Source organism: Barbus barbus, assembly GCF_936440315.1.
Source record: "Barbus barbus genome assembly, chromosome: 4".
Lineage (NCBI taxonomy): Eukaryota > Metazoa > Chordata > Actinopteri > Cypriniformes > Cyprinidae > Barbus > Barbus barbus.
Window position 1 is genome coordinate 19,418,602 of NC_136732.1, and position 26,761 is coordinate 19,445,362.

The 26,761-nt window shown below is 37.1% G+C and overlaps 2 protein-coding genes across 3 annotated transcripts; both read left to right on the top strand.

Moving 5' to 3' along the window:
• The first annotated feature begins 4,852 nt into the window (after positions 1 to 4,852).
• On the top strand, positions 4,853 to 13,694 carry LOC306867694 (eukaryotic translation initiation factor 3 subunit B). 2 transcript variants are annotated; one of them, XM_079413522.1, is made up of 19 exons: positions 4,853 to 5,085; positions 5,463 to 5,655; positions 6,150 to 6,269; positions 6,480 to 6,537; positions 6,654 to 6,782; positions 6,871 to 7,028; positions 8,295 to 8,426; positions 8,533 to 8,599; positions 8,684 to 8,730; positions 9,288 to 9,498; positions 9,585 to 9,657; positions 9,747 to 9,869; positions 9,968 to 10,046; positions 10,130 to 10,268; positions 11,841 to 11,966; positions 12,054 to 12,131; positions 12,239 to 12,347; positions 12,694 to 12,806; positions 12,892 to 13,694. In XM_079413522.1, the coding sequence occupies exons 1-18, from the start codon at positions 4,983 to 4,985 to the stop codon at positions 12,792 to 12,794; spliced, it is 2,046 nt and encodes a 681-aa protein (XP_079269648.1). In that variant the 5' UTR covers positions 4,853 to 4,982; the 3' UTR covers positions 12,795 to 12,806; positions 12,892 to 13,694. The 2 variants fall into 2 exon arrangements, with proteins under 2 accessions (XP_079269648.1, XP_079269647.1); XM_079413521.1 differs by having other exon boundaries at positions 12,906 to 13,357.
• A 1,472-nt stretch (positions 13,695 to 15,166) lies between these two features.
• On the top strand, positions 15,167 to 23,545 carry LOC306862899 (carbohydrate sulfotransferase 12-like). The gene is made up of 2 exons (XM_079405975.1): positions 15,167 to 15,268; positions 19,150 to 23,545. Exon 2 carries the CDS (start codon positions 19,203 to 19,205, stop codon positions 20,511 to 20,513), a length of 1,311 nt encoding a protein of 436 aa, XP_079262101.1. The 5' UTR covers positions 15,167 to 15,268; positions 19,150 to 19,202; the 3' UTR covers positions 20,514 to 23,545.
• Positions 23,546 to 26,761: the final 3,216 nt, after the last annotated feature.

Below are 26,761 nucleotides of genomic sequence, written 5' to 3' on the forward strand. Positions count from 1 at the left end.
GTAAACCTTGACAAAACCTCTGCTCAAGGAAGAAGATAATGTCTAAGCACACAAAGTGCCTTTTCTGGGCCGACCATGGCTTATTTGCGTAAGGTAAAACTCATGACTTGTGTTATACTTATATTTCCTGCAGGCTGCCTTTCATTGCACTTCAAAATTGAATGCTGATATTTAGTAATAAATAAGGCCAGCAGTCATTGCCAGACTGTTTAGCAATGTTTCAGTCTGCCCTTTATTTTAATCTGCCTGCTAGGCCTGTGTCGGGCTTTCAAATACACATCCAACAGTGATTTTTCCAGTATTAAGGAGTGAAAGAAAATGTCAGCTCTGACATTAACTGGAAAAGATGTGCCTACAGGAACTTTGGTGTTAGTAATCTAATCGCAGCCGCAAAAACATAGCTAGAAGTACACCAATCATTGTGCAGATGGCCAGAGTTTGTCCAGACAGAACATATCATCTGACTCTTGTATGACTGGGAAATTTCTCACTATCGGAAGACAAACTAATATGAACTTCAAACTCTTTGCAACAAGAGCGCCCCCTACTGGTTACGCGTAAAGAAGCGTTTGTCTACTTAAAAGACCCCATTTTGAAAATCTCCTTTAGAACATGGACTTAAATAATGCTAGAGGAAAAAGAAACAAAAAATAAATGTAAAGAATACAACGATTCTTATACTTTATTCATTTTCATTTTTGATCTATAAAGATACAAAAAAAAAAAAAAAAAAAAAAATAGTTCCAATATCAAGTTCATTGTTTTTGCTTGCAGGAGGAAAAGTATCACAGTTTCCACAAAAAATATTAAGCAGCACTCCTGTTTTCAGCATTGATAGTGTATATATATATATATATATATATAATTATTAATATTATTAATGCCTTTTGAGGAGGTTATACAAGTGTAACTTTACATTCAAAAATATATTTGAAACAGCAGTTTGTTTCACACAGATGTGAGTATATCATTAATTTAGGTTTAGGTCCACAGTTAATTTACTGGATGAAAAGGGTATTTCCATTATACACCACTGTGCTTATTCAATGCATAACAGTCTCCTATTGTGTTTAATAGTTTCCTTGTGTTTCTGTAGTACTGCCACAGGTCATTGTCAATCAGTGTAATCAGCCGGAAAACATCCAAACAAAATAGCTTCTTATAGGTTTTAGTAATGAACTAAATCATTTACTAGACATAAACTGTGTATTGCAGTCATGCCCTGAGGATGTATTTGAACAATTACTCTCCTGTAATGTTCCCAGCCGCCCCGAAGATTAAAGGGTCTCATTTCCAGATCATTACCAGGCTTCACCCTTTCGGTGAATTTGAATGTTATGTCACTGGAAAAAACTTACAACGTGTACCACACACATCTGTATATTAACTCATTTACCACCAAAGATCAGTGGGGTATAGGTATTGTACAGTTACTCAAAATGGGGTACAATGGTGTAAAAGGAGACGATTGGGCCAAACAAGCCTCTGAGATTTTGCAAAATGAATAAATTCATCCCACTCTAAAATAACATTCAAACCAATTTGATGTATTTGTCACAGGCAAAAATGTGACACTGGACCACAAAACCAGTCTTAAGTCGCTGGGGTATATTTGTAGCAATAGCAAAAAATACATTGTATGGGTCAAATTATAGATTTTTCTTTTATGCCAAAAATCATTAAGTTATTAAGTAAAGATAATGTTCCATGAAGATATTTAGTAAATTTCCTACTGTAAATATATCAAAACTTAATTAATGCTTAGTAATATGCATTGCTAACAACTTAATTTAGACAGCTTTAAAGGCGATTTTCTCAATATTTTGATTTTTTATTTCCACCCATACATTCCAGATTGTCAAATAGTATCTTGGCCAAATATTGTCCTATCCTAACAAACCATACACCGATGGAAAGCTTATTTATTCAGCTTTCAGATGATATATAAATCTCAATTTAAAAAAATGTACCCTTTGGTTGTGAGGCCCAGGATCACAAATAAATTTGTGCACCCTCTAATATAAACATCTACAACCCGAATTCCGGAAATGTTGGGACATTTTTTAAATTTGAATAAAATGAAAACTAATAGAATTTCAAATCACATTTGCCAATATTTTATTCACAATAGAACATAGATAACATAACAAATGTTTAAACTGAGAAATTTGACAGTTTTATGCACAAAATGAGCTCATTTCAAATTTGATGCCTGCTACAGGTCTGAAAATAGTTGGAACGGGGGCATGTTTACCACGGTGTAGCATCTCCTCTTCTTTTGCATTGATAGAGCTTAAGTTGGCATATGCAGATAGCACGCCAGATTGTGTTTACCGACAGATATTTCAGGAAGTATTCCTGAGCCCATTTATTAATGTTAATGACAGAATCATGCTGATGAGTGATGCAGTGTCATCTGAGGGCCTGAAGACCACAGGCATCCAACAAAGGTTTTCGGCCTTATCCCTTACGCACAGAGATTTCTCCAGTTTCTCTGAATCTTTTGATGATGTTATGCTCTGTAGATGATGAGATTTGCAAAGCCTTTGCAATTTGACGTATGGATGTAATTTATTAAACAATACTAATAAACGTCTTATTTCACTGTATATTTATTAAAAAATATTAAAAGCTTGACCGTCTACATATGAAACCCACCAGACCAGACCACCTGTGGTTGCTGGATTTATCGATCGGAAACTTCTGAACCGTGTTTGAAACATCATATTATAGGTACAGTGTTTGATCCGCTAAAAAGATGCGTCCTTTGTGGAAAGAAACACATAAACGTCGTGCTAGGTCCTGGTCGCCGCAACAAACTGCATAATTTGAAGCTGAGCACATTTCTGCGGTCCTGATGTGCATGAACTGACAGAGACATTTGACTATGAAATCATCTGCGAAGCCCCGTTGTTTCACACTGAAGTAATGCTTTTTAATAAACTTCCTTTAGTTAACGTTAGTTATACCAAAACATTAGAAATAAATTTGTTAATTTGTTAACCAGCTCATAACAAATTACGAATGTTAATGCATGCTATAGAAGTACTGTGTGTAAAAAACCTTGGTGCTGTATTTTTTGTTGGCAATTTGACATGCAGTTTTCATATGCTACACACTTGGCCCACCCGGTTTTATGTAGGCCCACCCACTTAAACATTTCTGGGGCACGTTTAGGCTCACACCGGTGCACAACGTTTTAAACAGTTTCCGGGTTGAATGGCATGTTTCCTGGAAACAACGGGGTTTGAGAAACGTTTTCTCTTGTTTGGTGGGTTTATAAAAGATGTCAGCCCAATCAGCAGCAACATCGATATAAACCACGCGGTATTAAAGAGACAGCTCTCACAATGGGTCCAAGTGAAGTCATTTACAAATGTGTCCACTGCAGCTCGGTATACGTAACAATTGAAGATATTAGAAGACATGCTTGTGATAAGAGTTTTATAGTAACATAGCATATCAATATGATGATGATGAATTTGTAAGTAAATGTAATTAACATCTAAATAAATTCACAAGAGCAAGTATATTGTTTGCACATGTTTATTTACATTAAAGGCAAACTGAAATAATAAGAGCACAAGTATAGATCTGGAACTTCTTTAAGTCTGTCTAAATATCATGTAGTAATTGCAATGTCTTCTGGTCCATATCCTTTCCTTAGGAAGGTGTTCTTCTAGACACTGATTAATGTAACATAAAAATACTGTACGTATTTATATATTTTGCTATTGTATTGTGGAGTGACACTTTCATGAACTTTTCTATGCTCCTCTGATTATATAATGGTAAATATTAAAATATCATAGCACAACAACAGTGATCAGCAATAATGATAAGCCTAATACTCACAATAAAAATAATAAGGTCATATAGATCATAAAACAGTCTCTGAGGTAAGAAGTGGATTATCCTTCACCTGAAATGTTTGTCTTTTCATCCTGAAATGCGAGGCAAATGTTGGATCACAATAATTAGGAACCACAGTTTCCACAAATCCCTTCACTCGATTGGGATGTTCTCTTTTATTCTGGACGGCAGTGACTGTTACATCGAGTGTATTTTGCAGCATTAAACACGTATTTATATTGATTTAATTAGGCTCTGAAAATGCTTCAAAAAGAACACAAAGAATGGCCTTCTCAGCTGCCATAGTTGCAACACTTGCGCCATCAGAACAGGGTGTTCAACACACCACCGTTTCCGTTTAATAAATGTTTTGTACCATTTTTTTCATGGCAGAACGCAGCCCTGGCTACGCTAATGACCTAGAGGTAGATCTATCTATCTATCTATTGCTTTTGCATACTGTAGTAGTTAATGGGCTGGTTTCATAGACAGGGTTCAGCCTAAACCAGGATTAGGCCATAGTTCAATTAGAATATTTAAATAATTTTATTAAACATGCCTTTAATAAACATTACTGTTGTGCATCTTAAGACAAAACAAAGGCACTGACATGTTTTAAGATCAGTCAGTGCAAGTTTCTTTCAGTTGAAACAGCTCAGATTTACATTTTAGTCTAGGACTAGGTTTAAGCCTGGTCTGTGAAACCGGTGGAATAAATGCGCATATTCGGACGGGGGGGGGGGGGTAGTCTTGTCACATGACAGGAAATACAGGGAGATAAGCAAAGGGAAAGACCATGTTGATGATAAAAGGGGTCAAGCATTCCATATTTTACAGTAAAACGACACATTCAGCGCATTCGAACCACATAAATACCATTATAAAGATATATACTGTTATTTTAAATGAAAACCCCATCTTGCTCTTAAGTCTGTGTTGTACATTAATACTAAAACGCTCTGTTAGAGCCCCCACCCGCTCTGCGCACACATGGTACGGTCCTTCTCTCGCTCGCAGTGGTTGGCGCCGGCTGCTTTGCACATGGCCGAGTGAGTAAAATCTCTGGATTAATGCAGTGAAATTCACCACCGCCTTTTCACAAGCCCAGACAGACAGGAATCGATCTCTAAATGCGAGATACGGAAAATATGGAGGCAGAAATGGAGTATGAAGATGGAGAAGAGCCTTCGTTCAGTGATCCGGAGGATTTCGTGGATGACATCAGTGATGAGGGTAAGAGAGGCCTGCGCTTTAGCCCGCCTGCTAACGGGCTACGAGTCACACACTTGACCCTAAAACTCAACATGTCAGCCCGAGACTAACACCAACACCCTTCGGATTTATTGTTTAGTAACGTATTATGCCGCTTAACTGCTTTGTCTTCGACTAAACGCATTTTATTCCAGTTAACGCGACCGTGTTTCAGTTGAGCATGTGCGCTAGCGGACAAAAGCAGCTTTAGGGAACTAGACTACGCGCGTCACGCCTGCGCTCGTGTATTGTGTCAGCAGCTGCTTAGCTCTTGAATGCACAGTTAAGTGTAGTGCTGTAACATCTGGATAAGCATAACATGTTTAAGATGCTGATGTGGCTGGTTTCTCTGCACGCAGAGCTGCTGGGGGATGTTCTCCGGGACAAACCTCAGGAGACTGACGGCATCGACTCAGTCGTTGTGGTGGATAATGTCCCTCAGGTCGGACCAGATCGTCTGGAGAAACTGAAGAACGTCATCCAGAAGATTTTCTCAAAGTTTGGCAAAATCACCAATGAATTCTATCCGGACGCAGATGGAAAGACCAAGGGGTACGTTTTGGTTTGCTTGGTATGAAGTAGGGATGCACCATCGGTGACAATTTAACTATATATATATATATATATATATATATATATATATATATATATATATATATATATATATATATATATATTTTATAACTGATATGTGACCCTGGTCCACAAAACCAGTCGAAATTGAGATTTATACATCATCTGAATAAATGAGTTTTCCATTGATGTATGGTTTGTTACGAAATAACAATATTTGGCCGAGATGCAACTATTTGAAAATCTGGAATCTGAGGGTGCGAAAATGAGAAAATCGACTTTAAAGTTGTCCAAATTAATTCCTTAGCAATGCATATTACTAATCAGAAATTAAGTTTTGATATATTTACAGTAGGAAATTTACAAAATATCTTCATGGAACATTATCTTTACGTAATATCCTAATGCTTTTTGGCATAAAAGAAAAATCGGTAATCGATTTGAGATATAATTAATGTGCTTAATCTTCACAGGTACATTTTCCTAGAGTATTCTGCACCAAGTCATGCTCTTGAAGCTGTGAAGAATGCTGATGGCTACAAGCTGGACAAGCAGCACACTTTCCGTGTCAATCTGTTCACAGACTTTGACAAGTATGTTGTCCTTAATTGTGCTGTTATTGTGACAGCATTTGCAAATGATTGATTACATCTAAAATAGTGGTCGGCAGATATGCATTTGTTGATTGCTGTTGCTGATTCCAGTATTTTAGAAAGCAAGGTTGCTGCGATAATTAACAAAATGCTAAATATCGACTAATATATTATTCTTTGGCTCTAATAAAAAATGTCTAATCTCTATAGGTACATGTCAATCTGTGATGAGTGGGAAACACCTGAGAAGCAGCCCTTTAAAGATTTTGTGAGTAGTTATTCTTCAGAACTGTTCTGATTGTGTGTAATCCAACCCTGCAATACAGTAACATACTTACAGTAACTTCAACTTGTTTATTTTGATATTTGGTCTTTTCATTTCAGGGGAATCTGCGTCACTGGATGGAGGATGCTGACTGTCGTGATCAGTACAGCGTAATCTATGACTCTGGTGAAAGAACAGGCATATTTGCGAGTGATGTCAAGGAGCCTATTGAAGTAGAAGAGAGAGCGGTCAGTTCACCTGTTCATCTTTAGAATATAATAACCATGGGGCCATGCATACTGTATTCATTATCTTTTTGTTACGTTTTGCTTGTAGCGCTGGACCGAAACATACGTGCGTTGGTCTCCAAAAGGCACCTATCTGGCCACATTCCATCAGAGAGGCATCGCTCTCTGGGGTGGTGAGAAGTTCAAGCAGATCCAGAGGTTCAGTCATCAGGGGGTTCAGCTCATTGATTTCTCACCCTGTGAGAGGTATGTCATGGGCTGTAGAAATGGGCTCATATTTGTGTGTACTGCCCTACAAAGGCAAAAGACCTTAACTCGCTAGAGAGTGAAACTGAGAAAAATGACTTTAAAGTTTTTTATTTTTCCAGCCAAATTAATTATTGGTAGGACACTGAAAATTTGGCAATTAGATGTTTTAGTAATGAAAATGATCTACATTAAAAAATTGTGAGCTCAAACTTTTACCCCTATTTTGAAGTTACTGTACTCTGCCTTTGCATTATCAGCAGTCACACCAAGGCAAAAGAAAGTAACTTCCACATTATCAATATTTGGTTGCTGATCACCATTTACAAAATCGTTACAGTAACACTTGTATAAAATCTAGTGATCGTGGGCAATCTCATATTGGCTATTGCATATAGAAATGTGACTGCATTCATTGTTTTTGACCGTAACAAGCAGACTAAAAGTTAAACATGTGAGTGGATACCGTTTTGCTACCAATTTATTTGCTATGCTCATTAACGTAAAAGAATGCTGGGCATAGCCTAATGCTTTTATCTTGACTTGAATGAAAATAGCCTATCCTGAAAGAATGACTTGTGGATTGATGTGAACGCCAGCAAGCAGGAATGCTCAAAATGCTTAAAAGTCCGCAAGCATATATATATATATATATATATAAGAGTGAGAATGAGAATGCTGGTATCAAAACCTAAAAAAGGTACATTTTCACCATGTGGTGGGTTTTCCTAGATCGCATCACGTATGCATGTAGGTTAGCGAGTTGTACACAGTGTCTACTCAATTCACTAAAAAACAAAAACCTTTGCTTATATGTATCATGTAGGGACATTTTTTTTATTTTAATTTCAAAGTTTTAGTAATTTGTGGGTTTTTGTAAAAATGTAAAGTTTTAAGTGCAAATTTTTACTTAATTTTAGTTGTTTTAGTACCTCAACGTAAACTAAATGAAAATGAGATGTTGCCTTGGCAGTGAGCTGAAAGTGTTTTTTTAAAAATAGATTTTATTTGTTAATGCTTATTTCAAATTATTTTGTTATGGTTTTAGTTAATAATCCTAATAAATGTAGTTGTTAGTTGATGGTGACAATATCAAAATAACCAAACAATAGCAGATGAATCAGTCATTCACTACTTCATATGTTTCAAAGAGATCTTTATACTAGGACAATATTTTTCAGTATATCATTGTGTATTTCATGGTACAGTTTATTTTTCTTTTTTTCTTATGCTGTTACAAATTTTTTTTGTATTTGGTTTTTGCAGATATGTTGTCACATTCAGCCCTCTTATGGACACTAAAGACGACCCACAAGCAATCATCATCTGGGATGTTCTCACAGGACACAAGAAAAGAGGCTTCCACTGTGAAAGCTCTGCCCACTGGCCAATTTTCAAGTAAGTGTGGAGCTGATTTTCATGGCATGTTTTATCATTTCGTTATAGTCAAACTATAATTTATAATATAATATTTAATATAACAATGTAAACTTGTTCTGTTCAGGTGGAGTCCAGATGGGAAGTTCTTCGCCCGAATGACACAGGACACGCTGAGCATCTATGAGACACCGGTAAGTGTCCTGTGTTTGAGATAAAAGATTTGAGAATCCATAGAGTTCAGTTGTTTAACAAATAAAATGTCATTCTTTTTCTAGTCAATGGGTCTTTTGGACAAGAAGAGTTTGAAGATTAATGGAATTAAGTGAGTAAAATAAAATGATTGAAAACGTAAATACACTACTGTTCAAAATCGTGGGATGTTTTATAAGTCTCTTATGCTTGCCAAGGCTGCATTAATTTGGTCATAAACTTATAAAAACAGGAATATCGTGAAACTATTACAATTTTAATGAACTGTTTTCTATTCTAATGTATTTTGAAATGTGATTTATTCCTGTGACGCAGTGCTGAATTTTCAGCATCATTACTCCAGTCTTCAGTGTCACATGATTCTTCAGAAATCATTCTAATATACTGACTTGCTGCTAAAGAAACATGCTACTATCAATGTTAATATTTTTGTGGTAACCATGATACATTTGTTTCGGGATTCTTTGATGAACAGAAAGTTCAAAAGAACAGCATTTCTTTAAAATAGAAATATTTTGTAACATCATAAAAGTCATTACTGTCACTTTTGATTAATTTAATGCAACCTTGCTGAATAAATTTATTAACTTCTTTTTTTAAGTATTAATTCCAATTAATCTTATTTTTTAAAGAGATGTTTTAATGATGTTTTTAATTTTATGTCCACAGGGATTTCTCCTGGTCACCTGGGGATAATATTATTGCATTCTGGGTTCCTGAGGATAAGGACATCCCAGCAAGAGTAACACTCATGCAGCTTCCATCCAGGAATGAGATTAGAGTCCGCAACCTGTTTAATGTTGTGGACTGCAAACTTCACTGGCAGAAAAACGGAGACTATCTCTGTGTGAAGGTGGACAGGACACCCAAAGGAACGCAGGTATAACAGCTGCTTTGAAATTGTTCCTTGACGCTAAATGTAAATGTTTCCTTTTAATGGATTTGCTCAATTTCTTTTTACCTTAGGGCGTTGTCACCAACTTTGAGATCTTCCGAATGAGAGAGAAGCAGGTACCTGTGGATGTGGTGGAGATGAAAGGTAAAAAGAGAAGGATCTTGAGACCTTATATTGCTATTTCGTGTTTCTTACTATCTTTAATATCTTCTGATTCTCTGCCTGTCTTACAGAGAGCATCATTGCCTTTGCTTGGGAACCAAATGGCAGCAAATTTGCTGTGCTACATGGTGAAGCTCCCAGAATCAGTGTATCATTCTATCATGTGAAAAACAATGGCAAAATTGACTTAATAAGTGAGTGCTCTCATTGAATGTATTACTCTTTAAAAAAAAAATACTTTTTTTATACATGTACATGATCTAAAAATTAACTAAAAAATGTGTTGTTTCAGAAATGTTTGACAAGCAACAGGCAAACAGCATCTTCTGGAGTCCACAGGGACAGTTTTTGGTCTTGGCTGGGTTGAGGAGGTCTGTACTCATTAAATGGGATGTTATGTTTGTACTTTCTTTTAGAGTGGTTCATTTGTATAATTTTCTGTTTCATCCTGTAGTATGAATGGAGCTCTTGCTTTTGTGGACACGTCAGACTGCACCATGATGAACATCGCAGAGCATTACATGGCCTCAGATGTAGAATGGGACCCCACCGGACGATATGTTGTGACATCTGTCTCCTGGTGGAGCCACAAGGTGATTTATCTGATTCAATTGCAAATATTACTTGTATTATATTTATTATTTTATTATACTATCATTCAAAAGTTTGAGGTCAGTAAGAATTTTTTCTAAAAAAAAAAGTATACTTTTGATGCTGAGTTTTGATGTCAATAAACACATTATAGGTGGGGTAAGTGATTTCTGGTAGCCAATGTTGATATTTGAAATCACCAAAACAAACACACCCCTACCCCAAAAGGGTCTTGCCCCTATTTTGATAGCTCCGCCCCACGCATACGCAACCTGGGCAATGATTAATTCTGTGAAACAAAACAAAACCAATGTTACTCACCTATCGAGAAGAACAAAGCAACCTCGGCGTCCGATCGCAGGCCTTCCTGCTCCTTGAATTCTCTCTAGTGCTGGAAAACTGATCCGATATTTACATGGGTCCTACTTCTTGCTTTATCGTAAAACCGTGTCTACACCTGATGCGCGCGGCGCGACAAAATAAAGAACTCATCATAATCAGTGATGCTGTCTACACTTGATGGGACACGACAAATCCCCAACAGTAAACTGCTGCCGCATTCTATTTGACGTATTGACACACATTTCAAATGATTTTCAATGGTGGCTCTGTCGCGTCCAGTGTAGACCGACTTTAGCTGTTGTGGCGTGGCGTCCGTTGTAGACAGTGTAAGGCGCCTTTTGTTCTGCAGATGTTTTCCTCTTTTGTTTTTTATCCGCCATCTCTGTCTTTCCGTCGTCGCTCGACTTGGCTAATGTCCATCATGTCCACCGATGAGCGCGCTCTCTTCTGCATCATGAGTAGACACGCCCCTTACTGCTGATTGGCTACAAGTTTGTGTTGGTACTGGGCCCGACTCAGTTTTCTAAAGCGTTTTTGAAAAAATGCATACCCCACCTTTAATCAATAAATACTTTTTTTCTCACAAAATAAGAATTAAGAATTTCAAACATTTTTGTGGACAAAAATAAGTATTCAGAATGAATCATTAATGAAACTTACTGTAAGGTGTAAGGTGTACATCTGTAAGGTGTAATGTTAAAACGCTTCTTTACATAAACCAGTTTAATTAATAAATCAGCATTTTTCTGTCCCAATGTGGTAAAATGGTAAAACACCCACAGATGTAGCAGAAAACATCTGGGTCATGTTTGCTTTTTCTTCTGTCAAATTCTGTTTAACCTACAATTTGTTAGGCATAAAATAAGGTCTTCAGAATTATTCATGAGAAAATCAGCTCAGAATTGAACGGGTAGTTGTAAGCTGGCTCAAGAGGAAGATGGGAATCATGTTTTGCGGTGATTTAAGGGATAATACATGAAGGTTACACCTTACAAATTATAATAAAAAGCAAAAATGCTACGAAACGCATCACGTTTTATGAGAAAGTGTGACGTGCTGTAGCAAAATAGACACTCTTTTGGGAATTAGCACCCCAAAATAAGTAAGAAACGAGTATTGGATTTCAGTTAGAAATTATGGTACAGGGAGTTGTTTATTATTATTCTTTATGTGGATTGAAAATGCATATCAGACGCCTTTTGTATAAATAGATTTTTTTCTTCTTAATTTAGGTGGACAACGCCTTTTGGCTGTGGACATTCCAGGGCCGTCTTCTGCAGAAGAACAACAAAGAGCGTTTCTGCCAGCTGCTGTGGAGGCCCCGTCCTCCCTCTCTCCTGACTCAAGAGCAAATAAAGGTGAGAAGGGGTCAGATGGAGGGTCACTCTCATTTCCCTGTCAAGCAGAGTCAACTCTAATCCCGCTTTACATTTTGAAATCCACAGCTCATTAAGAAGGACTTGAAGAAGTACTCCAAGATCTTTGAGCAGAAAGATCGTCTCAGTCAGTCCAAGGCATCAAAGGTATGAAATTGATATGTTCTTTTTTTTCCCCTCAAGGATGCACACAGTATTCATATGTGGATCAAAGGTCAGTACTCAAATTCAAATGAGTGCCTTGTGCTTCACAGGAACTGGTGGACAAGAGACGTTCCATGATGGAGGATTATCGCAAGTACCGTGAGAGAGCCATAGCCATGTACAATGAGCAGAGACCTCTCCGCCTTGAACTCCGAGGAGGTAACTAATGCAGAGAGAGGGCAGCTCTGTTTAACATGGAGTTTTATTGACCATCGGTGACATCTCTTAGGCTGCTTAGCAAGCAGAGTTTCAGTACTTTTCTCTAGAATAGACCTGTTGCATTTATTGATCCAGCCACAATTTTTTGAAACAACTGCAAACTGTAATCTTTAAGTTATGCAATCACATTGCCAGTCAAATAAAGAACATTTATACTCCAATTACTAAATACTATAAATAACCAGAGGGCTTTAGCAAAACTTCTAAGTGGGCCTCGGGATGGTTTCTATATCTGTAAATTAAAAGTCTTATGCTAAGATTAAAATAATTTTCTGATCTTTTGTAGGTGTGAACACTGATGAGCTGGACAGCAATGTCGATGACTGGGAGGAAGAGACCATTGAGTTTTTCATCAATGAAGAAATTATTCCCATCGGAGATCTGTAATTCCAACAGCAGGTACTGTGTGTGCAGCAATATGACTCTCATATGCTATTTGAAATTCCTTGGCACAGTCATAATTATTTTCTTTAATTATTCTCAGTATCCGTTTTTTAGAGGAGGAGTGTGGACTAGCATTGGAGAAAAATTGAGTGATCCCCTATCAGAGTTTTCCTTGTTATCAGTCCAAGTGCCTTTTAATACTGGTCGCTGTGGAAGGAGAATTTTGTGCCACTGTTGACTGCTGCTTTTGAACAAAATCATCCAGCTCTTGGAGAAGCCGCCCTGCCAACGTCATTCAGGCCTGCTCTTGGTGGATCTGATCGTAACGCTTTCTTGTTCTTGCCTTTGGTTGATGTTCCTCATCATGGGTGTTACCATGGCACAATATGCCAAAAACTGTTTTTACATCATCTCACAGAAGGAAACCATTTTTTTTCCTAAGATTTTCCAAAAGGCGAACTTGTACCCTAGTGTGCGAAAATGGCACTACAGTGGTCTGTATCCTCCTCCATTCAGATTACCTGATATTAAATGCACAACAAGGGAATAAAGTTTAACTGAAGTTCAAGTGTTTGTTGGGTTTCTCTCTTGTTGAACTTGAAGGCAAAAAAAAAGATGCATATGGTTGCAAAACTTTTGTGATGTTATTTCCAAGCTCTGTCTAGTGCTAACTGTGGCTGATAAAGATCAGTGTATTTTGGACTGCAATAATATTAAGTTTTGTACAGTAAAATATCAGGGATTTTGGGAAATGCTAAAGAAAATATGGATTGATGATAAATTTAGTATTATGTGATATTCAGGTAGTCTTTAAACGTTTGTACTTTACCTTTTTATTGGATTCCTTGTTAATGACAAAAACGTGTCAATTACATTTAAATACAGAGTTCTGGCATGAAACTCAGTCCGATAGGTGTAACTCAATCTGAACTAATGACATCATTATCACATGGCGCGGCTGATTGGGTTTCTCCTGTATCGGTAGCCAATGAGCACACTGCTCAATATTCACACACACACACACACACACACACATATATATATATATGCTTGCTGTAGCAGTTTGCAGCATGCTTCAGAAACCAGGGTGATTCATGTATGCTATATGGGGGTTATTTCATGTATGCTATATTTGCAGCAGCAGTATTTCTTACATGCTCACAGCAGCATGTTGTGGATGTATTGGCAGTGGCAAGTCTCGGTACTTACTCTGCCGCAGCGTAGCAGATCTATTCCGCCAAGACCAAATACATTACCATTATCATATATAAGTAATATAAGTACATTTAATCCCCAACTAATTGAAGACCATGATAGAACAATTTTATGAGTGAAGAAATCTGATTGCAATGTTTTCATATATTCATATTTGTGTGTAAAGATACGTGTCTACCCTACTTTTATATGGAAGCATATGGGTAGCAATATTCATTTTGAAATGTATGTAAAATGGCAATGTATTTCTCTATTTAAATTTATATAATGGAAAATGTAAATAATATAATTTATTTTTTACTTGTTTTGCACTAATCATTGCAAATATATATGGGAAAATATACATTGCTATTTTGCATGTTACATTTCAAAATGAATATTGCTACCCATATGCTTCTATACTTTTAGCCCCACCCTCCATAAATGTATATTTTTACCTCATAAAATATTATAGAGCTAGGCATAACTGTAGAAAATGTTCATTATGAAAAAGACTATTACTTTTTTTAAAGACTATTAATTTCCATGAGTTTTCCATATCTCAAAATCACACTTTTAAAATACCCTCATATATCCAGGTTTTTTTTTATGCGTACAATTGTTAGTTGTTGAGGGAATTAATATGACAGCTTGCATCTTGGTTTTTGTATTCGTATCTTTTTCTTTTTTCTCAAGTCATCTTTTGCCCTCCTTGGAAGATTTATGAAGCCCCCCAATGGGTCTGGTCCCATGTTTTAGAACCACTCGTCTAGACAGTCTAATAGAGAATTAAAATTCCTTGACTTTTGATTTAAATGGTCCCATTAGCTCTATTTGGTATGTTCTAATTAACATATTGTTGCATATGTCAATAATAACAGAACATATCATTTGAATTTCCTTTTGATTCTGGAAGTTTTATTGTGGTATCGATTCCATCTGTTGCATTTTGACAAACTATTATGGCATTCTTCAAAAGTGATTCTCGTTATTTTGTGACACCTTTCAGTATGGTCTTTTTCCTATTTAAAATGTACATTTTAGTAAGCTTATTGGAGGTCTGGTAGAGCCTGTACTCTATAAAGGTTTACAAAAATAAAGCGCGAGATTCTGTGCTGCTGATCACCGTAAGGTTCAGCAGCAGAGTCTTGCGCAACGCTTGGAAATCTCGCGACATCTGCGCGCGCGGAGCGCTGCTGTGTCAACACCCCGCGCACACATCCCTCCTCAGCTCCTCCAGACGGCGTGTCTGGCCGCCGAGAAATGCACTCTCCTGCGATGAGGTGAGGCCGTGCTCGTTACAGCCATGTTTAGACACGCTACACATTCATTTCGATCATATCACACTAAACATAGCATTGTTTTAATTCCGTGTGCGCGAATCACAGACGCAATCCCAGGCACGAGTAGCTTCGTGACTTCCCACGGAACAAAAAGTGCTTAGGCACGTCTTTGCACTTGCTCTAGATTTGACTTCATATCTTAATTTTATCAATGAAAAAACAATCGACACAATTTAATCGAAATTTGCAGTATAGTGGAAAGTATGTCTAGGTGAATGGTTTAGGAGGAGTTTTCGTTTGCAGCTTCCTCCCACAGTCAGAGATGGTGTCAAAGAGCTGCATTGTGTCCAGCTCAATGTGAGGGTCGCTTTTGACTTTGAAATGAGCACGAGAGCTTGGCAAATGTGTAGCTGTTGAGTGCATTTAGAGTTTTAGGAATAATAACTAACCCGAATTTAAATATATAAAGATCATAAGTGGAAAAATCCGCACGTGTTGTCAGCTCGTAAACGCTCGTGTCAGTTTTTGAGTCGTTATTACGCTACGCTACTACGCACGCATATTGTTTGTTTGTAGCCAACATCTGTGACTAATAATACATTAAGGTTATCAGCCGCTTGGTTTGAAATACGACAGATTTTCCAGACGAATATAACGTTTCTGTTACAACAATACACGGATATATGTGGAACATTACTGTGTTTACTCATTCTGTCTCTGCGCTTTCTGCAAGTAGGCTATAATATTAATAATCATGTCTGTGGCAAAATAACCCTGGTCAGGGGTTACATTGCATTACTTACTAAATAAATCTGTTTGAACTAAAACACCCTTTAAGGGATAATGTACAGTCAGCTGGTTATTATGGTCAAACAAACCCTGAAGGGATTTATTTTGTGATAATAGCCAGCTGACGGATATATTTGCCAAAAAATAGACATGAAATTAAGCTTAAAGCTTCCAAGAACAAAAGATCTGACATGTGAAGCAATCACTGCATATTACACTGTAACGCAATGTTAATTAGGCCTATATTATTTATTGGTAAATGTTACTTTTTCTGTGTTCAAGGCTGGAATACAGTACACACAGAGCTGGGCAGATTACTGACAAAATGTAGTCTGTTATTGATTACAAATTACATGACAAAAATGTAATAATTTACATTACTTTTAGATTTGACCTGGTTTATTTATTACATTGATTTAAATAGGATAATCTTGTTCCACTGATATAAAAATACAAAGAGAAAGAAAACATTCCCTTCGTTGCTATTAACAACTGCATTAAACATTACATTATGTCAAGTAGGGCTGTATACCTTGGAGAACCTGGCGATACGATACATACCTCGATACACAGGTCACGATTCGATACGTACCTCGATACAGAGCTGTCTCGATACGATTTGATACAATGTGACACGATTCGATACGATTCAATAAAAATACATGGGCCAGAGCCAATTAGTTAATGCTGAACACATTTACTCAACAAACAGAACTCTGCATTTTTCTTCAATTTAATGAAGACAAAAGTGCATTATAACAAAGTGCATTTTGCTTAAATATTTGCAACTTTAAGTGCTCTGATTAATTGTACACAAATTGTATTAATCTGGAAATTACCACAAGTCAACATTTAACTTTCCAAGGGTACAGTCTGAGCTCACACAAGCACAAAATCTTCTTCTTATTATTCTTAACTTCTTATTAAATCTTCTTATAATTCTTTTTTGTGACACCATGTACTGCCATAACATATTTCACTATGAAATCACTTAAAGGTGCCATAGAATGCATTGATACAGTATTTTAAATTGTTCTCTGATATCTACACAGAAGGTATGTGGCTTAGGTAAGGGCATAAAATCTCCAGAAACGATTTTACATGTCCATTTACAACCCTAGGATTTCTCCCTAGAATGAAACGGTCTGTTATTGGCTTATTTGGCAGGGTCATGAATAATAATGAGCTCTGCTCTGATTGGCTGTTTCACAGTGCTGCTCATCAGCAAGAAGGAAGCACAGGGAGGAAAATATATATTTAAGTACTTTCTCTCGCAGTTATATCGTCGGGTAATTATACTGTATATAAAACGCGGGCATCAGGGAGCCGTTGTTAATATGCGAGGCATTGAAACTGCTTTTGAACGATCCATCGATCGCGTTATAGTTCACTTTCAAGAGACGCGATCACACAAACTATGTTTACATTATGGAGCAACAGTACTTACCACACATTTCACAAGATCAGATGCTTGTCAGTGGTGCTCAGGATCTGTAAGTCATTCGCCATCATCCTCATCTCTCCTTACTGAGAGTGAAATCTTATGTACTGTCACAGGCTACCGCTAGCAAGGAGCTAACCATGTCCCTTTAGTGGCTCGCGTTATTTGCTTTCTGTGCCTTTCTGAATACAGACACCAACCCATCCCTGCACTTCACACCCCCTGCACGGCCTGGAACATAACATTTATTTTGTTATTTTCGCTGTTGTCCGCGCTTGTTTATTTACAATACCTGCAGAGCTTCTGATGGTTCGGCCGGCTTAGAACAAGGGCGGGTTTATGCAAATGTTGGGGGCGTAGTGATCCTGACTGTTGCGTCACAGTCGGTGTTATGTTCTGATTCGCCTGTTTTTCAGTGGTCTTTTTTAATCACGAGATTTACATATGAAGGAGAAAACTATGGTGTTTGAGGCTCACTGTATGTCATTTCCATGTACAGAACTGTTATTATTTAAATATGCCAGGGTAAAGACAGTTTTTCATTCTATGGCACCTTTAAATGCTACATCTTGCTTTAACATTTTCCATGAGTTTTTTTGAAACTCGCGGGCGCCGCTGCGCCCCCTAATGGCTGGGCGGAGTATCGATACTAAGGGCTAGAATATCGATACTGTATCTTTTTTTATTATATCGGTATGTATCTAAGAATCAATATTTTGAGCACACCCCTAATGTCAAGGTTTCCCAAGCGAACGGTGAAAAAACGATGAACGATGAAAAAAGAATTATTCGATTTATGACTCATTTATTGCTATTGTTTGAATAATATATGATCATGTAATCAATCAAAAGTAACTGTAGTCTGATTATGAGCAATTTAAAATGTAATCTAGTCTAATTACAGGTACTTAATTTTTGTAATCGGATGTAATCAGTTACTTACTACCCAGCTCTGAGTACACATTTTTTAAAATCTGAACAGATTTTAAAATACTTGGCATCATACATTTACCAAGGCTATAAATTGTTAAAGAGGAAAACTTGGCTTTACTTAACAACTGAGAATCACACACCAGACTTTCAAATTGGTATGAACACAACCAACTCACACAGAAACATGCACCTCATTGTTAGAAAATGCACAGCAAATGAAAACAATACGTGCTCAAATATATCAGGCATGTTAGATCTCCAACGACTGGAGAGAATCAAAGGCTGAATCTAACAAATTTGAGTCTGTGCCCATCATAGGCTAAGCAGCTTTCTGTAAAGCCTGTGAACTCTTGACTGCCCAAAATCTGCTGACTGACTCCGACTTGAAGCAACTAGAGTTGACTTCAGACTGTAAATGAGGGCAAAAGTTGCGTAGTGTATTCCAGCTGTTAGCAAGCTAACACGTCTCTACAGTGTATCATGACATTAAAATAGCACCGTTGTCATAGTGAGCCATGAAATATATAGATTTGCTCTCATTATACAACAACATTTGACTGCTCAATCACGATTAACCAATTGTAAAGAAACATAGATGCTGTGTCATATAAAGAGAATAGGAAATGTTACTTTTTATTGTATAAAGAGAAACCACAATATTACAAAACACTGACATACTCTTGACTTCCCCTTTCTGATTTGTTTTCCTCTACTTCAGACTATGATGGATGCAGTCTGGGCTGTCGATTGTGTAATGGAGTTGAGGTGATAATGGCACTTTCTCAGTCAAAATCAACCAAAATGGGAAAGTCGAGACTGTTCCGCATTTTTATGATTGTGGGCGCCGTCTTCATGATCCTTCTTATAATCATATACTGGGATGATGTGGGGGCCTCTAATTTTTACCTGCACACAACTATCTCTGGACCCCATCCGTCGCGTCTCTCTCCGCAGAGCCGTTCTGACCCTGAAAAGAAGGCACAGGAAGACAAAGAGGGCTCGTTTTTGACGGACATTGATGCTTTTGTCAACCAGTTTTTAGAGGGAACCGCAGACCCCACGGAACAGGTGAGAGGAGAACCGCCCCCTGGAGACCCTCACAATCAATCCTCTGAGAAATCAGAGGAGAAATTTGTCCCAAGACGAGAGTGGAAGATCCATCTGACGCCAATTAACCCTGATAAAAAACAAAGGCAGGAGAGTAGAAAGCAGCTGATCCAAGATGTGTGCAGTAGCAAAAGTTACTTTGACTTCCCTGGAAAGAACAGGACTTTTGACGACATACCCAATAAAGAGTTGGATCACCTCATCGTGGACGACAGGCATGGGATTATTTACTGCTACGTTCCCAAAGTGGCCTGCACAAACTGGAAGCGCATCATGATCGTGCTGAGCGAGAGCCTGTTATTGGACGGCGTGCCCTACCAAGACCCTCTAGATGTTCCTCAGGAGCTCATCCATAACAGTAGCCTGCACTTCACCTTCAACAAGTTCTGGAAGCGCTATGGAAAGTTCTCACGGCACCTCATGAAAATCAAGCTTAAGAAATACACCAAGTTTTTGTTCGTCAGGGATCCTTTCGTGCGACTGATCTCTGCCTATCGCAACAAATTCGAACAAGAGAACGAGGACTTCTACAAAAGATTCGCGGTCACCATGTTGAGAAAATACAGCAATTACACGGATCCACCGGCATCGGTCGTGGATGCTTTCGCTGCTGGGATTCGACCATCTTTCTCGAATTTCGTTCAGTATTTAATGGATCCTAACACTGAGAAAGAGATGCCTTTCAACGAGCACTGGAGACAAATGCACCGTCTGTGCCATCCCTGCCAGATAAATTATGATTTTGTGGGGAAGCTGGAGACCTTGGATGAGGACGCTGAGCATTTGTTGCGTATTCTCCGTGTTGACAATGTCGTTGAGTTCCCGAAAAGTAATCGCAACCGAACGGTCAGCAGTTGGGAGCAGGACTGGTTCGCCAACATACCGTTGGAGTCCAGAAAAGAGCTGTACAGGCTGTATGAAGCCGACTTTAAACTGTTTGGATATTCCAAACCAGAGATGCTGTTACACGATTGATACGCTGAACGTACCAACTTTACTGAGGTGCTGACAAGATTTTCACAGCACAGCGCTCCGCATAAACAGGGCAATAGGAGTTCCTGCTGCTTGATTCTTAATGTGCGGCTCTTTCACATGATGCTGTTTATAAAGGCCCTTTCACATGACTGGCTTCCAGAGGATCAATGTTTGGCTAGTTGGTCCAGTAGGTAGATACCGTGATTGAATCATCTGCTTCCAAAAAGCATCTTTCTCCATTGACAGCTAAAAGTACGGGGCCCACACATGACATCAGTAGAAAAAAATTAAGAATTTGTCTCCACAAATTAATTAGTTCCCTCATTTTAGTTAAATTGTGGCCATGTTGTACTAATTTGTTCCCTTGTTGAAATTGTGGCCACGATTGAACTAAATTAAAATAGAGGGAACGAATTAGTTAGCCACAATTGAATTAAAACAAGTGAACGAATTAATAAATGACCATGATTTAGCTAAATTAAAATGAGCGAATAATTTAATACAAAGTAGCCACAATTAATCAATAAAACAAGTGAATGAATTTGTACACCATGGCCACAAATGAATTTTTTACGATTTTGTTTTTACTTTGTGGCCATAATATCTATTTTTCTTCCACGTCACGTACATAAAGTATTTGTGAATCGCAAATATTATAGTGGATGTTTTAGCAGTGCCTGTTTTTATTTATTAGATTTTTTTCCTTCTAAATTTAGATTTTGAGTGCTCTTAAAAGCATAATATGGACATGGCTATTTGGATTTTTTTCCTGGGCTGCTGCCTTTTTCCTCACAGCTCGTGATAGTCACTAGAGAAGGGTTTGATGCACTCAGCCAATCGGCATTGCCATGATCTTACAGCTCAGGTAATTGGCTAAAATCATGCTGTAAGTAAAGATTACCAATAAGTAATGGAAAAAGCATGAAATGTATTGCTGACTGTGTCACTGGCACATTGAATAGATCAGTGATAAATGGTGCACCAAACTTAATTTTGGTGTTGCGTTAATGTTTACTCTGTCCTGAGAGTAATGTTGAGTCATGTGAGTCATGTGAAAGAGCCTTTAGGCCTTTGTGGAGCTTGTGGGCATTGAAAGTAATACTGTAGTGAATTCCTTGCACACAGGTTACATTTCCTTAGTCCATTTCCCAGTATCCCATTAAATGTGTTACTGTTATTTGTATGGACCTCATGGACAATGTGACAGACATTTTGATGGTTACCTACTCAAAGAAGCCTGCACAATTTTTTTTTTTTTTTATATTCTCAACAGTGTTTTAAAAACAAACTCATCACCTCATTAGTATTATTCTTATAATGTGGATGGATGTGATAATCCCAGCAATCCCTCAGTTTTAAATTGTATAGTTGTATGTTTTAGCTAAAGAACCACCAAACTAAAATATCACAAGACATTTTAAAAAAGTATTGTACATTTAGCAAGTGCACATTTTAGAGTATTTTAGAATATTTTTGTAACCTTTTACAGTTAAATGTGAAAAGTGAAGGCACTTTTGTCCTGGGAAAAAAGCTACATAATATTTTGAAATGCAAGCAAAAGTTTTACAGTTTTTTTTTTTTTTAAATCATAAAGGGATCACTGCTCTTACAGCAGTTTATTTTCTTTTCTTTAAGATGGCGCGTTTTTTAAACACAGAAACCTCAGGTTTTATGTTTCCATGGATTTTTAAAAATTGTTTTTTACTTTCAACCTTTTAAAGTAGTTCATGGTCCTTTATTGCACAAAATTGCCAGTGTTCTGCAGTGAAGCAAGTAAATGGAGTAAATGACATCAAAAAGATATGTCTTTGTTATAGAGGCTGGAGTATTCATATCATGGCCTGTTCTTGTCAAGCAAATCTTGCCTTTCATCATTTTGGTCCTTTTATTCTGTTAGTGTGTAGCAGGGCCTGGATGAGCCCTCTGATCTGTAGCATGCTATAGATGTTAGCATGTGTGCCTTGCAGTCCTTCATAAATATGCATCACTCATGAATATTGTAGCAAACTTACTGATTTTTTGCTCTTTTAGGCTTCGAGGGTAAAATAATGGCCTTGTTTAGATATTGTTAAGAATATAATTGCAGGCACAGGGTATTTATTTCTTACTTAACTATAGTTATTTGGTGTAATTGCTTTAGACCGGTGAACACAAATGTCAGTATTGTTTATTGTTCCTCATCTAGGCGTGAGTTGAACATGGGCATGTGCAAAACAAATATATAAGTGTTTATTAGGGTTATTTTTTTAAAAGGATTTTCTTTACCAAGAAAGTGTTTCTTTTACTTTCCACCATGTTTTTGTGCTGCATTTTGCATGTTTGATCACATGTATAAAATCATGCGAGTCCCATTTCAGGGGAAGCCACGATTCTGAATTACCGCACTGTTGGGCTCATTAGGTAGCAGTGCCTTTGGAGAAAAGTTTACATTAAAAAAAAGTATTTTTGTAAGCGAGTCTCTGACTTGCAGTTAAAAAAATCAAAGCTCCTGCTTAAAAAAAAAAAAAAGTGTAGTCGTGCTTATGTGTTGCATCATGGAAAAGATCAGATTTGAAGCCACAATTCTGGCTGTGCTGTTGAGATTTGTCAGATCAGTTCCAACTTTTCCTATTTCATAAACCACAAGTTCTGTTTTGTGTGCAGTTGCCTATGCTGTTGATTTCTGTTTCAAGATGAGGACGCGTTTTGTATACATTTGGTGCCACGTTGTACAAAGAAAGGTGTTATATTGTTTAGTGATTGTTTTGATGCCAATATATAATTGTTTTATTTTTTAACCTGGCATACTTTTCAGTCATAGGAATTTCTTAGTTGCATGAAATATTTTCAGGAGATCATGCTGAGAACAAAAAGGGAAATATTTGTTACATTAAATCAGGTCTTAGCAAGTGTGTTCTTGACATTTGGTTTGTTCTGCTTTTTTCCCTTTGGGCAATGTACATAGCTCTTCTTTTATTTATTATGATATTATTTAATGCTTCAATTTCAAAAGAAAAAGTTCAATAAAGTTCAATGCATGGTGCAAACACTGTAACATTGGCATCTGCTCTTTATTTGCTTTACTGAAATGCCGTTCATTTCTAAGAACCATGTTTATTCAGTAAAAGAGCTCTACTTCACCCTCAAGTAAGTTCATCCTCACTCTAAACACATTTATATAAGTGTGCATTTTTATGTCATTGTATATTGTGGATTAGGGATGCATGCTAAAATTCAATTCAGATCAGGATAATAAAAAATATTTTTTTTTTGAGGTTTGGGAGTACAAGAAAATACTGAAATAGAAAATACTATTTCAGTGTTTCTGTCAATTTCATGTTTAATTAAATGTTACTTGCTGTTTCTTTATAATTGTGAAATTTCTAGCAATTCTATTTCTAGCGGTTTCTGAGTGAAATTATTTTTTTAGTGTAAAAGTGAATTTCACAGTATCATAACATTGATAATTAATTTTTATATTTGCTAAAGATTAATTATTTTTTGTCTTGTATAAGGAAATATAGGAAATGAGCACAATTAAATATCCAATCAGCCCAATACAGGTAAATTAACAACAACAACAAAAAACATCTGTAATATAGACTGTTAGGTATTGTTCATCCCAAAGGAAAATATAGAAAAAATGTTCCTTATATTGGAGTGCTGGCAGGTCCTAACCACTAGATGGCACAGAAGTACACAAGTCCAATGCATGTTGAGAATGTACATATGCATGAAAAGTGTGGTCATGTGATCATGCAGTGTCCAGGCATTCTGATTCTGAACCTACATTATCTTTATGAAATGTTCCCCACTACCTTAAACTGGCTATTAAGAAAACAGGAGTGTTTCACAGCTGTTAGGAATCACTTACTGGTATTTTTAGTGTTCCTTTGTGTGTTGTAGGTATTACCAATGTTCTGAAGCAGACAGGAAACTTCTTCCTTTGGCTGTAAGGAAATATCAGTGTGTGGAAGAGTGGTCACGAGGGCCACACAGAGCAGTGGTCACACATGGCCTGAGCTTTTTCCTTTACATAACCCTCCATGGCTACATGAACCACTCAGACAAGGCATGTTTTTGTCTGTCTTGATTCCTACATAGATTTGTTCGATATTTATAAAAGTGCACAAAACTAACTATGGAAATCGGAAGGGATGTTATGAATGATTTTGCTGATGTTGTTCTAGCTCTAGTCTCTTAGCAAAATTAGAAATTCTCACTCAGGAACATGCAGGGGTGTAAGCAGCATATTTGCTGCATTTTGCAATTGTAGTGTTAGGAGATTGACACAATATTATTCTCAGCAATCAGAATTTCTAATCATAGGTGTAATATGCAAAGCCGTATGGGTAGTTTGCAATTCTGTCTTAGGCTATAGACCCTAAAGATATTTGGAATACAAGATAAATGCAATATGCAGCATGACTCATTTAATAGTTTTCATCCACAGGCTATACCAAAAAGATGAATTAAAAACGTCTGCTACCTGCTTAAAAAAAAGCATTATTTTATAGTCTAAAAAACAATATTTACCCTATTAATTAGGCCTCCAGAGCTGTTTCTGTTTCTGAATTTATGAATCAGCTTTGGTCTGTGGGAATCTGACTAATTATTCACTACAGACGCACAAAATTAAATAGGAAATAATTAAATGATTTGGTATTTAAACTGTAAAAATGTAAACGTATACTATGATCCTGAGACCAAAAGAACTGTTTCACTTCCTCCAATATCAAATAGACCTCTCGGGTTAAATAAAACATGAGATGCCTGACAAGAGTTTTGCAAATTGATTGCCATTTTAATTTGTTAAACATCAAAATGATATGGCGGTATTTTGTGTTTTATTAATTTAATCAGAACATTTGATTTTCTGCCTCTCCCTCTTTCTCTGAAGTACAGGGATTGATTTTTTTTTTTAAACTAATAAATATAGACACTCTGTTTCGTCAGTGTTTCAGTGGTGTCTGTGCATGTCACAGTGATCATTTTCAACAGAACTCTAATGAGAAATGCTAATGAAAACGGTCTGCCGATAGGTCACATGGACTGAGGGCATAAAGTCTTGTCAGTCACGGTTTTTCCCTTCACAATGAAATCAGTGGTGTCAGCCGATGTACTCCCCTCTGATTGAATTAGATCATCTGAAAGGGCCCAGCAAATGTTAATGTCACAACAGGTTTAATTTTAGCTGGTGTTATTCGGAAGGAAAAGTTCAAAAGTTTTTAAAATGTTTTTCTCAGAGCTATAGAAGTATTGATATGTCCTAATACACAAGTATTAGAACACATCTCTTAATTATTAAATTCAGATCTTTCATTCAGACCCATTATTACCACATGTGTCAAATCAGGCACCTAGCCATGCAGTCTGCATTTACAAACTTTTTGAAAAAAATAAAAACTGGTCGTTCTGAAGAGCTCAGTGAATTCAAGCATGACATTGTGATAGGATGCCACCTTAGCAGTAAGCCACTTTGTGAAATTTGATCCCTTCTGGATATTTCATGGTCAACTGTAAAAGGTATTATTAGAAAGTAGAAGCATTTAGGAACAGCAGCAACTCAGCCATGAAGCAGAAGGCCATGTAAAGTCACAGAACTGAGGCGCATGGCGCGTAAAAGTAACCAACATTGCTGATTTCATAGCTCAATAGTTACACAAGTTTGGCCACTGGCCTTAATATCAGCATGAAAACTTTGTGTCTGGAGCTTCATGAAATGGGTTTCCATGGCCGAGCAGCTGCATGTAAGCATCGCATAACCAAGTACAATGCCAAGTGTCAGAAGGACTTGTGTAAAGCACACCACTGGACGAACCACGCTTCTCTGTTTGGCAGTCTTATGGGCAAGTTTGCCTTTGGTGGATGCCATGAAAATGTTACCTGATTGCATTGTGTCAGCTCTAAAGATGGATAATGGTATGGGCTGGGTTAAGCCCCTTACCTTCAGTGAAATTTTTAAGCTACAGCAAACCAAGACATCTTGGATTTGGCACAATCATGTGCTTCCAATTTTGTGGGAACAGATTTGTGCACTAAAAATTTTTGTTTTTATTTTGAAATGCATAAAATTAGGCCCTGAATGGCATCCTATTAATAATGCTATTATTTTTATATGTATTACTTATCGTAATAAAACATTTAAATGTATTATTTTTATTATTCACTATTTCCATGAATTAGATATACATTTCAGACATCTTCGCTTTTCTTTAAAACCTGTAGGCTAATTGAGTGGAATCATTTAATTTTTATTCATAGTGTTA